The sequence below is a fragment of the Rutilus rutilus genome (genome assembly GCF_951802725.1).
Source record: "Rutilus rutilus genome assembly, chromosome: 24".
Taxonomy (NCBI): Eukaryota; Metazoa; Chordata; class Actinopteri; order Cypriniformes; family Leuciscidae; genus Rutilus; species Rutilus rutilus.
The window spans coordinates 27,872,728-27,886,577 of record NC_140228.1 but is presented as its reverse complement, the minus strand read 5'-3'; the positions used below and the strand labels follow the sequence as shown (position 1 = coordinate 27,886,577).

At 37.7% G+C, this 13,850-nt stretch overlaps 1 protein-coding gene across 1 annotated transcript; it reads left to right on the top strand.

Moving 5' to 3' along the window:
- The first annotated feature begins 882 nt into the window (after nucleotides 1-882).
- On the top strand, nucleotides 883-13,850 carry LOC311284300 (coagulation factor XIII A chain-like). Its single transcript, XM_084399284.1, has 15 exons — nucleotides 883-931; nucleotides 2,789-2,940; nucleotides 3,836-4,021; nucleotides 5,630-5,881; nucleotides 5,991-6,109; nucleotides 6,191-6,298; nucleotides 6,624-6,801; nucleotides 6,920-7,058; nucleotides 9,874-9,977; nucleotides 10,561-10,649; nucleotides 10,784-10,937; nucleotides 11,016-11,294; nucleotides 11,702-11,862; nucleotides 11,956-12,092; nucleotides 13,134-13,850. The coding sequence occupies exons 2-15, from the start codon at nucleotides 2,817-2,819 to the stop codon at nucleotides 13,270-13,272; spliced, it is 2,169 nt and encodes a 722-aa protein (XP_084255410.1). The 5' UTR covers nucleotides 883-931; nucleotides 2,789-2,816; the 3' UTR covers nucleotides 13,273-13,850.

The window sequence follows — 13,850 nt, the reverse complement described above, 5'->3', positions numbered from 1 at the left end:
GGTCATTGTTTGTTCATGTTAGTTCACAGTGCGTTAACTAATGTTAACAAATACAACCTTTGATTTTAATATTGTAAATGTTGAAATTAATAGTAACTAAGATTAATAAGAAGTGCAGTTCATTATTAGTTTATGTTAACTAAGGTAGTTAACTAATGTTAACTAATGAACCTCATTGTAAAGTGTTACCGTATTTATTCTTAATGTTTGTCTCAACATGAACTAATACATGTTTAAGATCTAAAGTTGTATCTGTTAACATTAGTTAACACACTGTGATCTAAAATGAGCATGCACACTTCTGTTCACTAACATTAAGGTTAATAAATGCAGTAAAAATATATATTTCTCATAGTTAGTTCATGTTAGTTAGTGCTATTTATTTATTTTAGTTTCAGGTCTCAAAGGTTAACCTTAAAATAAAATAAGGGACAATTGGAAATAGAATACCTCGACCAGTAAATAAAGTGGTGAATTTGAAGAATTGTCAATTAATTATTGGATTCTTTTGACATAAAATAGAAATATGGACTTCTTTAACAAAAAGAATGAATAAACGTTATGGTTCATAAATCTTTAAATTACTGTCATAGCATGCTTAATATTTTCACAGTGATTACTAACATGCTTTATTGGTAAAACTATTTTATTTTGAGCACTTGAATTGTCTGAAAGTTTGTCATCTGTATGTTATTTACAGTCTGGAATAATCTGCTGTCATCAAGAATCAGAAGCAAGGTCACAGAGTTGTATGTCGGACTGACCTGATCTTGGGATCATCTCGACTTCGGACGCTCTGGTTCCATGGATGTGTTTTTCTCCAGTGGAAGAGGAAGTCCTGAGCCTTTATTAATCAGCATGAGGCTCTTCATGAGCACATCAGCCTGGAGCCTCCTCACCTCAGCAGAACATCTACTCTTCTACACACACTGTGAGTTCTACGCTTTTAATGACTCTAGCTTTCAGTTAGGAATAACTTTCCTTAAGTTTTTAACTCTGTAGGTTTTAACTCATTTCTGCATATTTCTCTGGAATTACCAAATTCAAGAGCACGTTTGAAATATGCATTCTAATCTAAACATTTCATTATATATATTCTGTTACAAAGAAATGTTTCATTGTTTTTACCAGATATCTGCTGGGAATCTTGATTTGCATCTATTCACTGTTACCGTATCAGGGTTTTATGTAGCACATGCATATTAAAATGGACACTTTGTAATATTCATCCAACTCATGGGTGATTTATTTCACTTATTGAGCTTGTGTAGACTTTGTTTCCTCATTGTTCCCACTTTAGATGCACATAACATAACATTAAGCAAAAAAAAATTACCAGTGCTGGGGAAAGTTATTTTTAAAAGTAATGTGTTAAAATATTGCATTACTCCCTAAAAAAGTAAATAATTGTGTTACTCAGAAACTTTTAATGGAAAGTAATGCATTATGTTACTTTTGCATCACTTTTTCTCAGTTGGGCTGGGCTTGCTTGTTTGTTTTCAAGAAAAGAAAAATAGTAAAAAAGCAAAAGATCTATTTTCGCAGATTTAAAGGCCCTTTCACACCAAAAGTGAAATGAATAAGGAAATGCAATTCACGCTTGTACAGTAAAGAGCGCAGCTCAAACAAACCTTTCAGTTGTGCTGCCATTGTGGATCAGAAGAATCAAAGTTCAACACTCTTACTTCAGACAATTAAACACAAATGTGATGTCAATTTTGCCAAGGTCAAGGTCAGCCACAAGGACATTGGTTAATAAAGTGAGATTAAATACATAAAGTATAGTTAACATATTTAACGATTGCAGGTTTGCATAAAAAGTTAGAATATCACTGTTTTTATTCATTTTGAGGGATACTGAATCTGTTTTGTGTGCAAGTGAGAAGAGTAAATGACACAACGCCTCTGCGCTTACTCAGGATTTATCTCAACACGGGGAGAGGGAAAATAAGTTTACTTGCATTATTTATTTGAAAAATGTATGTTTTGTTGTCATTTTTAAAGTTATGCATTACTTTACTAGTTACTTGAAAAAAATAGTAAGCTGATTACGTAACTCACATTGTTTCAAAAGCTAACTGCTGCCCTTTTCAACTTTCTATTTATCAAAGTATCCTGCAATAAAAAGGAAGCAGCAATGTTTTCAACATTGATAATAATCAGATATGTTTCTTGATTTCTGAAGGATCATGTGACACTGAAGACTGGAGTAATGATGTTGAAAATTCAGCTTTGATCACAGGAATAATTTGCATTTTACTATATATTCACATAGAAAACAGTTATTTTAAATTTTAATAATATTTCACAACATTACTATTTTTACTGTATTTTGGATCTAATAAATGCCACACTGGTGAGCTTTCAAAAACATTTTAAAAAATCTTCCCCCAAACTTTTGAATGGTAGGTAATGTTTTAGAGAAGTGTTTTTGTGACGAGTATATGACAGGAAGGCCCTTGCTGCTGCTACCACATTGCTGAGTTGAGAATGATATTTCATCAGTGCTTTATGATTCTCACAGTTTCACTGAGAGTTTGCTTTCCCTAAAATAGTCTAACACCATATTGCATCAGTATCTTCCCACAGGGGAAGACAGAAAGAAATAGATAAAGTCTTGATCATTCAACACACATGTACAGTAGACACATAAACACACACCTACTATCTGTCCTTTCCTCTGCATCTGGCAAGAATCACAGATGTATATCTCAGACAAACAAAATATCTGTATACTTCAAAATTCTCTGTATTTTAAAATCTGACATTAACATGATCTGTCCTCCAGGCAAACATCAAGACATCTTGTGTCCATCATGGGTAAACTCATTAAGTCATCTGAAAAGGGCCGTATTCGCTTTGCCAAGTCAAACTCAGATGAGCATACACCACCGACGTTCGAAGCGTTTGACCCCAAGCTTGTGACACCAAGAGCACCCAGTAAAGTTCTATTTGTATTCTTATTCATTCATATTCCATTGAAATTTTTGCTATGTGAATCGAGCATTCAGATGCCAACACATTTACAGGTCAAGGTGTAATTTTTCCTTAAATCACCCCACTAAGAGGACAATATCGCTGTGTTGTCTTTGCTCATGTCTTTACACAAACTTAACAACTGCCGAACTGTGCCTATAGCTAACAAGGAACGTTCTCAGAAACTTGGCTAATGTTCCCGACGAGGTTCTCTCAAAGTTATGGAAAAATGTTCTTTCAGTATCATTAACAGAACGTCCATTCAAAGTTATCTGGTCTTTAATAATACTCTCAAAACTTTAACACAAAAACATTATTTATGCTTCATTCATGGATTTTTTTTTACAATTATAAATCAGTTCGATGTTTGTCTAACTTATTGGTAACACTTTACAATAAGGTTCATTAGTTAACATTAGTTAACTAGTTAGCACTCATACAGGATTTATTAATCTTTGTAAATGTTCATTTCAACATTTACTAATACTTTATTAAAATCTTGTTAATATTAGTTAATGCACTGTGAAATAACATGAACAAACAATGAACAGCTTTCCTTAACATGTGCATAACCAAGAACGTTTTGAAAACATTTAATAAACTGAACGTTCAGGGAACGTTTACTAATAATGTTTTCATAACGTTAGCCAAATGTTCTTACAACATATTTTTGTTAGCTGGGTAGATGCTTATCTATTGTCAGTAACCAATAAGATTAGAGAAAGGATGCCTTTAAATATCACACCATTTTATATATATAGATTTTTTTTTCTGAAACTATTAGGTCAGATTCTGTTCAAAGCTGCGATAATATTGGTATTCAAAAGATCATGTACAATTTCTTTCGCCTTTTTTGCAGCAACGCAAGCTCTCTCAGTATTGGATGTTGATATGCGTGCAGCAGAGAACAAGAGAGCCCACAACACCATCAACTACAAGAACACCAACCTTATTGTGCGCAGGAATCAAGAATTCTTCATCACCATCAGGTTTGACCAACCCTTCAATAACCAGAGGGACAATGTGCAGATGGAGTTCCGGATTGGTGAGCAGATATTTTAAACCATATCATTTCCAACCCTCATGAGAAAACTAAATGTGCTTCTTACGGAAAAAAAATATTTTCTCCACTGTGATACTATGGTAGGATAAAAGGACAGCAGAGAGCCGCTGTGCCTCTATAAGGGATAGTTCACCCAAAACTCACGTCGTTCCAAACCTGTATGACATTGAGATATTTTGAAGAATGTTGGTAACCAATTGAATTTTGGTGACCACAGACCTTTGCATTGACAAAAAACTTGAAATCATCATCTTTTACGTTCATACAAGTCATACAGGTTTGGAACTACACTAAGGCTGAGTCAATAATGACAATTTTCATTTTAGAGTGGACTATCCCTTTAAGAAAAGAGAGCGTGGTGACCCATAGTATTGTGTCTACTTAATATTGAACCTGACAAAAGCTGTGGAGGTGCCCACACAGCAGAGGAGGAGGAAAATAATGACAACAAGACATAGATAGGTCTGAATGACTTGGCTTTAAATTGTGAACCAGAAATAGACATACTGAGATGGAGTTACATCTGTGATGTTTTTAATGCTTGAGAGGAACATGATCTTACAGAGGACAGAGCCATTAATGGACTGGATGTAACTCTCAGACAAACAATGATACCTGAGAAAACATTCTTCATTAGAGACTTGCACACACGTACATCACCCAGAGCGTAGTGCCATGCTGCAGTTAAGTCAAGCTGAATGATTGAAGCGATGCTCCCTTGGCTGTCGCCGCACCATTTAATTCAGTCTCAATGTCAGCTTTGCGTTCATTATTGCCGGCTCAGTTGCTGTCCTGTGGGAAGACGTCCTCGTGAGATTTGGGTCCTTGTTACTGGAGAGCACCATTTTTTTGTGTGTGTGTTTTTTTCCCCAAGCCAGATTTTAACTCTGCTTGGCCAAACATATCGGAGCACTAGTTTTTTTTTATATATATATATATATACAATCAAAGTCAGTGGGATCCAGTGTTGTTTTGGACCCTGCTGACTTTTATAGTATGAGCAAAAACAATTCATAAACTGCTTTAAAACATCCTTTTTGTTCCACATGATGACAGAATTGCCATTTTTGGCGGTAAGTCTTGATTTTGTTTTTGGGCTTTACTAGAACAGGTTTTCATGCTTGAATGTTCAAAAAACATAAATCTTTCCCATATTCTCCATTGTTGCAGCTCCTCTCTTCCCAGTCTGTCAGTAACACTGTGTTTAATTCCCGTCTCTATGAAGCCCCTCCTTCTGAATAGCACACTGTGCTCTGATTGGTCTTCTGGAGCAGTGTGTTGTGATTGGTCGAGAGTGTTTGGGAAATGTCCCGCCCCTTACAATAACTGCCAGGCCCCGCCCCTTTATTCTGCGTATTAATTATTTAAATGAGGAATATTGTGGCGTGTTCGTTCCCGACTCAAGACTACAATGGAGGGGTTTCAGGGAGTTCAGAAACAGTGACACTGATATAGAGAATAACTCCTGCTGGAGGAACTTTTGTGACTTTGCAGAGCTTTTTCATCTTCAAACAGCAACATTACACACTAAAGAAAGCTGAAAATGCATAACAGGTTCTGTTTAATACTAGAATATATCTGTCCTCACAGGCAGTTCACCTGATGAAAACAAGGGCACCTACATCGTTTTGCCCATCGGTATAGAGAAACCTGAAGCGCACTGGAAGAGTCGTGTGGTGGACATACGAGGGAATTACGTGACCGTGGGCGTAACACCAGACGCCAGCTGCATCATTGGCCGTTTCCAAACCTTTGTTGTAGTTGTGAGTGATTTTGGAAAACAGCGCACTGAGAGGAACACTGCCACCGATTTCTATGTGCTGTTCAATCCTTGGGACCCCGGTGAGTACAAGTACAACACTTGCTGCGCTCTGATTTGGATGGCAACAAAGTTTAATATTTTTGATGATGATGATAATAATGCATGTATCTTGTATATGTTGCATCAAAGCGGATCAGGTGTACATTCCCAACGACAACCAGAGACAGGAGTATGTGATGAATGATGTGGGGATCATCTACAATGGAGAAATCAACAACATTTCCTCCCGTGCATGGAACTTTGGACAGGTTGGCAGTCTTCTGGAGATGTTTGTTCACAGACTGTTCAAACTGACACCTTCATTGAACATTTTATGTGTTTTCCCGTAGTTTGAACAGGGGGTTCTGGATGCCTGTCTTTTTGTTCTGGATTCTGGGAAAGTACCACTAATGTACCGTGGAAATGCCACTCAAGTAGTTCGTCAAGGATCAGCTCTGGTATGATTGACAAATACATTACATTACATACAATACATTAATTGTCATTTAAGTGAAATTACTTTACTTAAATATACAAGCTTCATAAAAATGATCATTCTAGAAGAAAATTTCAGATGGCACTTAGAGGCTTTTGCATCTGAACTCTTCATATATATATATATATATAACAAATATTATACGTTTATAGGATGTATATATTTTTTGGTTTGTTTCTGCATTGTTTTTATTTATTTTTTCATTTTCCGACACACTTCCTAAGCAGCTGGTCTAATATGAATGCACATGACGTGTATATTTAGGCTTTTTGGTGGTATATTTTCAGATTAACGCCCAGGACGATGATGGTGTCCTGGTTGGCAACTGGAGTGAGGATTACTCCATTGGCACAGCACCGACTGCCTGGACCGGAAGTACTGAAATCCTGCTCAAATATGCTAGAGATGGTGGTGTGCCTGTGTGCTTCGCTCAGTGCTGGGTGTATGCCGGTGTGCTGAACTCTTGTGAGTATGGCCACTGCACAATTATTGTGTTCATTTTGTTGGTTCTGAGAGTCAGGCTATTTAGACCTTTGCAAAAAAGACTGTGGTGTAATCATGAAACTGTGATGGTCCCACCAAGTTATGCGCTGTCTCGGGATCCCTACACGGGTCATCACCAATTACTGCTCTGCTCACGACAACACGGGCAACCTGAAGACAGACATCGTGCTGGACGAAGACGGGAGAGTGGACCGAAGCCGAACAAGAGATTCAGTCTGGTGAGATACACAAAGCATATGCAACCGGTCCTTTTCGACCTGCTCCGAGCAGGATTTGAACCCTGGTCTCTATCATGGGAGGCATGCGCGCTAACAAGGATGCCAAAGACCAAAGCCGCTAGTGTACTTCTTGAGGCCAGGGGAGTGAGGTTTGCACCCACAGCTCTTACCGGCCTACGTCCATTACACATTCACAGTCTGATAGGTAATGACTATTTCATCAAACCTCCCAGAGGACTGCTAAGACTAATATATACAGGTTCTTAATAATATGACTAATGCAAAATGTATAATTAATTCTAAAGTGAAGATCATGGTAACCAGGGCTTGACATTAACTTTTTAGCTCACTAGCCAATGTGGCTAGTGACTTTCCAAAGTTACTAGCCACACAGCATTTTTACTAGCCACATTTTTTGTTGTTGTGAAATTACCTGATAAAAGTTGACTATGGCGTGCTAAAATTTACTTGAACTAGATTTACAACCCTTTTAAATGTAAAACCACTGTACACACCCAAATCAAGACTACATAAATATATAACAATACAGGTCATTATCATTAGCTCTGCAATATCTATTAGCTCTGCAATATCTATTCATTAGCTCTGCAATATCTATTCAGTCAGTACAGTAGCCTACACTTTAGTAATGTTTCTGTTTAACGTTAAATAAAATGACCTGTCCCTGAGACCCCTCAGGCAGCGCGCCCACTCGCAAAGCAGACAGCCGCGCCTCTGCTACCGCGGGCGTTTTTCCACATTCTAATATTAATTTTCACCTTCGAAATTCTGTCTTTTAAAACTATTCGAATATATATTCGAATTTAGAATATTCGTTGACAGCCCTAATACTCGTGGGAGTTTTAGTGTCACACTTATTTCAGATGCCTTTTGAAAATACTACAATTATTCAACCCGCCAAAGTGGCTAGTTGGAGTGACTATATTACCCGCCACGAGCAAAATCCACCCGCATTTGGCGGGTTGGCGGGTGTCAATGTCAAGCCCTGATGGTAACCCACTAGTAATGACCCAAGCATTACTATTATTAAAGGTGAACTAAGTAACTTTTTTTACCTTAACTGAACAGCTTCGGAGTCATTGGAATGGTTATATTACTTATTTCGGGTTGAATGGTGGTCGTTTCGCACCCCCCTGGTGCCCGTGAGCGGAAAATACGCACTTGCAACTTTGGGGCGGCGGGCCACCGGCCGCCGGGTCAGGAAGTCTCGCGTGATATCAGGTCTCGCGATGTAAACAATTGCTTTACGGCCAAAATAAATCTGCTAAAATGCCGTCATTATTGCGCTCCCTCACGCTGTTCGAACCCGAATGAAGAAGACGTTTTAAAGAATGTCCCATCTGCTTTGATGTCGTTGATCTGCTAGCCTCTGGTGTCTGAGAATAGCCAATGAGTTTTTACTACAGTGTTGTCAAATATCTTTACCGAAGCTGTGGGGGGAGCTCTAGAGAGAAACCTGTGAGCAAAAAGCGAGAATACAGCGAAGAAATCCCGAAGTTACTGAGCCCCGCTTTAATGCTATTATTAATTTTGATCAGTATTCTAAAGTAAAAAACATGATAACTCTCTAATATTAACTAAAGTCATTGTAAACTTTGGAGGGTTTTGTAAAGTATAGGATAGAAATGACTCAAGTGTTACTATATCCTTCTAAAGTAATTACTAATTATTTGGATGCGTATTCTAAAGCGAAGATCATGGTAATCACTAGTAATGACTCGAGCGCAACCAAATCCATCAAAAGGACTTACTATCAAACCTCTTACAAAAACCTCAAAAGCTTACAGTGACTTCAGTTATTACTTGGGAGTTTTTCACTTCCAAATAATTAGTAATTCCTTCTGAAAGATTTGGTAATAATTGAGTCATTACTAATGATCTTCACTTTAGAATGAATTATAAATTATACATTTTGCATTATTCATATTAATTATGAACATGTATATAGTAGTTCTAAGTAGTAATCTGGGAGGTATGAAAAAAATAGTAGTTACTGATTAGCTAATAGTGGACTACCACATGACTATGCATTATTACTTAGTAGTTCGTTAATCAGAGTTTCTTGTTAGTTAATAATAGTAACTAGAATGTTAATCGTGTGTTTCATTGGGCCCTGCCCTATGCTTGGAATGGCCCTGATGATGGTTTAATGTTGTTTAGTGACGCGTGTCCATTACAGATTTGTGCAAAACTTTTGCGAGATTTTCTAAATGTCAATAAAAAACTATTGCGAAATGACGGCGTTTCCATTAACCGATGTTATGCGACTATAACCTCATTTTTTCCAAAAGTCATTCCAAAAATCATGGCAACAGATGTTGGTAGGTTTAAGTATATTGCAGCCACCGCACTAGCCATTGTTTTTAATCGAAGGAGACGTAGGCGTGTTTTCCAAGCATTAATGGCAAGGAAAGCCACTTGAGGTGTTTCTCCATCCTATTTGCTTCAAGATCTTGATCAATTCTTTGTTGTTTAGAATTCTCGTAATACTTTTGTCTTTTATGAGTTTAATAAAGAACTCTGTCCTATCTTCTGTCCAAACATACCGCGCCATCTTTAAAGAATGATCGACTTTTACGTACACCAGGTGACCTGTTTCCATTGCAGTTGTGCGAAAAATTCCTTTTACAAATTGCCTAAAAAACACCTCATGCGAGGGTAAAAACTTTTTTGCGTTATATGGGAACTTTTGCTAAATTTACGTGTTTCCATTGGCCGTATTTTCAATTCACAATTTCAATGTGCACAATTTGAAGGGTAATGAAAACACGGCTAATGTCACTGTGTTTCACAGGAACTACCACTGCTGGAATGAGGTGTACATGAAGAGGCCTGATCTTCCCGACAAATTCTCTGGCTGGCAGGTGATCGACTCCACCCCTCAGGAGACCAGTGATGGTATGATCCTCTACACACACAGGCTTTCCTCTAACCTTAACTTATGCAGTTAGGAGGCACTATCCACAAATTGTTTAGAAAATTGGGGTCCAATTTTAAAGGCACAAATATTTAATGCTAAGTGTATCCATTAGGGTTAACCATTCAACGCTGTTAACCAAGTTATTATAAGAAACAATGACTGAACAACAAATATGAACTTCATCAATCATTCAAAACCAACATTTTTTCCCTAGCTACTCTTTTTTATTATTATTATTTCATCAGAACCTTTAGTACAGGTGTTCATGTTATATTTATACATTTCAGTTATTTTTATGATTTAGGTATAAATTGTGGTCAAAGGGATGAAAAAACTAAATAAATGACTAATAGAAAAGCTCAAACAAAAACTCACACACTCACACACACCTTAGCCATGGCTGTTTTTGGATTATATAATATATTTCACTTAATATACACATGACGTGTATGTCATGCATGTCATGGTAAAAATGTGGTAGTCATGGTAATAATATATATTATTTCCTACCTGTTATGCTATATGGAACTAATAAAAAGTAGTTTTCCTTCTCTCATTCAGGTCTTTATCGATGTGGCCCGACGTCTGTCAGTGCCATCAGAGAGGGAGAGCTCAGCTATCCGTTCGATGCAAGGTTTGTCTTTGCAGAGGTAAGAAACATGTCAATTCTCTTAGTTTGATGTTTTTACCTTTAGATTTACAAACCACTTTGGTTTTTAAGATCTTAAAATCTCAGCTGCATATTGCGCTTACAAAATGGAAAAACTCTTTCTTCTGTCTCCAGCTGAACAGTGATGTGATTTACCGTCAATCTGATAAGTATGGAAATACAAATATCCTCAATGTGGACACCGCGTATGTGGGAAAGCTCCTTGTGACTAAAAGGGTGAACGCTAACTCCTATGAGGATGTCACTTCTAACTATAAATATCCAGAAGGTAAGTTTCATTTTATCCAAAAACACCAGGACAATGGGTTACACTAGTGAAATCTTTCAACCTTCTTCATGACTCCAGGCAGTGACAAGGATAAGCAGACCATGAAGAATGCAGAGAATCGTGGCATTCCTACCAGAGATTACTTGCCACGTCCAGAAGCAGGAGTGACCATGGACATCCAGGCCGACACCATAAAAATGGGCGACAACTTCAAGCTGACGCTGAACATTAACAACCAGACCAGCCGGACCTGCACCATCAATGCTACCATCACTGGCGCTGTGTCGTTTTACACAGGCGTCACCAGCGCGACCTTTAAGCTTGAAAACAAAGCTGCAACTGTGAATCCCCAGAACAGTGAGTCTGACTTTTCAAGATTGTTGTCGCCTTTTTCACCTTTGTCTTTTGGCTTGCTTAGTTGGGGACTTAATTTAATATTCAACAATAACATTGATCTCCTGCATTGACACCATTATATGAGAACTGAACTGAGCTGAACGATAACATCACTGTTTTCTCCAGAGCGGCTATATATATATAAATTAACTAAATTAATAACTTTTTTACAACAAAAATGAACCATCACTGAACTTACTTAAGCTGGACTGTGACGCTATTTTCTTCTGGAAACATACATATCTCTGTAAAGCTGCTTTGAATCATCTGTATTGTAAAAAGTGCTATATAAATAAAGGTTGACTTTAGGGCACATGCATTGTAGAAATAAAAATTTCTCAGTGTAATTTCTGAAAATCATTTCACAGCCTCAAAACTGCAGATCAATGTTCAAGCTGTGGAATACATGCCCTACCTGGTGGAACAGGCCAACTTGCTCTTTGTGGTGAACGGGCGCATTCAGGAGACCGGACAGACCATTTCAGCAATGAGAGTTATCACTCTCCGTCCTCCTGAACTCACTATAAAGGTATGCGTCCTTCATAACCAATTGTTGAGGAACACGTGTGATACATTTGATCCTTAATGTTAGTTAACAGCTGTCATTATGATTCATCGTCAGGTGAATGGAATACCCCGGGTTGGCAAGGATCTGATGGTCATCGTGTCATTCCGAAATCCCTTTACTTTCATCCTGAAAAACGTTCAGCTCCGCCTTGATGCAGCTGGCCTGATACCGACCAGAATGAAATCATACAAGTAAGATGGAATAACCTGTCACATTTATTTTTCCATTATTCAGACATTACCAGCAAGTTATTAGATGACTAAACATATTAAAATACAATATTGTAATGCTGCCAGATCTCTATAGATCTACAGAGAGATGTACAAACAGTGAGTGTGTGTGTGTGTGTGTGTGTGTGTGGTCTTTTAAAGGACTACATACAGACCCCTCCGTCTGCTTGGAGATTTAAGGGATGTCTGAGATTCTATGTTCCATTAATATCTTCTCTGACCTTATGCTTTTGAAACAAAGTGTAACCTATAAATGCGTATCTTTTGTAATATTCCATGTGGAACGTTATGGAAATGTACTGGTGGTCCAGTGCAGTTATGTAATCAGATGGTAATACCATAACAATTAATATACACGTTACCATATTTAGATGCCATGGTATGTCATGGTAAAAATAGGTAATCATGGTAGTGTTCATGGTTCTGGTAAAACCTATTTTATGGGGACAAATAAAACACAAAGATATCAATATCCGATTTTAACGCTAGTGACATGTGAAGGCCAAGTATGGTAACCCATACTCAGAATTTGTCTGATGCATTTAACCCATCCAAGTTAGTGCACACACATTAGAAGTAGTGAGAAGTGAGATGAGACGCATCCCAGACAGCAACATAGTGTTGGCCCAGATCCGGCACACATCCGGCCCATGCCGTGGACACACACACCCGGAGTGCTCGGGAAGCAATTGGTGGTTAGGATTGTTTGTTTGTTTGTTTGCTTACCTTGCCTCAAGGGCACCTCAGTCATTTTCTGCCGGTATTGATAATTGAATTTGAGAATATATGATTCTGGTTTTGATGTATGATGAGGTTTTTTGAAATGCAGAAACTTTTCTGTGATGGGTATGGTTAGGGTTAGAGGATAGAATTTTCAGTTTGTACAGTATAAAAATCAGTATATCAATGGAAAGTCCCCATAAAACATGAAAACCCAACATGTGTGTGTGTGTGTGTGTGTTTCTACATGCATTTACACACTATATCCATTTCCACTTGCAGCCAGATTCCACCTGGTGGCTCAGTGCAATACACTGAAGCGATCACCCCTCAGACTCCTGGGAGGAAGGTGCTGATTGGCAGTCTGGACTGCGCTGCACTGAGACAGGTCACCAATCAGCTGGAAATCATCGTGCAGTAACGGATTACTGATTGCCACGAGGGAACGAGAGAGAAAAGACAGAGGAGAAAGAGAGAAAGGAAGGATTGGAAAGGGTTCCCAGTACCATTTTGGTGTGTTGCTTTGCTTTCTTCACTAATATTATAAAAATTCTAACTAATGTTCTTTTTTTTTTTCTTTACAAATCAATCATAACTGTACCTGCCAAGACTGGATTGTTAAAAATAGGGAGATTTTTAATGGGTACTGTTCACCGTCATGTGGTAAACTTAATGATACCGAGGAATACAAGCATTTTAAGCCAAATCTTAGGAAGCTAAATACCGACAATCAATCGTGCGAAAGTTTTCTCGTGTGCACGTCAAAATCTGAGAGTGTGAGAAAGTGAGCGCTATGAAATATAATAAAGGACCATTCAAATTTCGAAAGAAAATGTAAAAGATTCTCTGAAATTGTTAAATATGACTTGTTTTGGTTGTGTAACTTAATTAACACACTGTGTATTAATAACAATATACGTCTGATTTAATCTGCTATAATGCCATGGACTATGTTTTACTCATGTAAACTAACAATAAACCTTTAGCATGAAAGCTTTG

Coding starts and splice junctions, on each gene's coding strand:
- LOC311284300 (XM_084399284.1), top strand. CDS start 2,817: ATGGGTAAACTCATTAAGTCATCTGAAAAGGGCCGTATTCGCTTTGCC. Junction 2,941..3,835: donor TGTGACACCAAGAGCACCCA/GTAAAGTTCTAT, acceptor CCTTTTTTGCAG/CAACGCAAGCTCTCTCAGTA. Junction 11,295..11,701: donor AACTGTGAATCCCCAGAACA/GTGAGTCTGACT, acceptor ATCATTTCACAG/CCTCAAAACTGCAGATCAAT.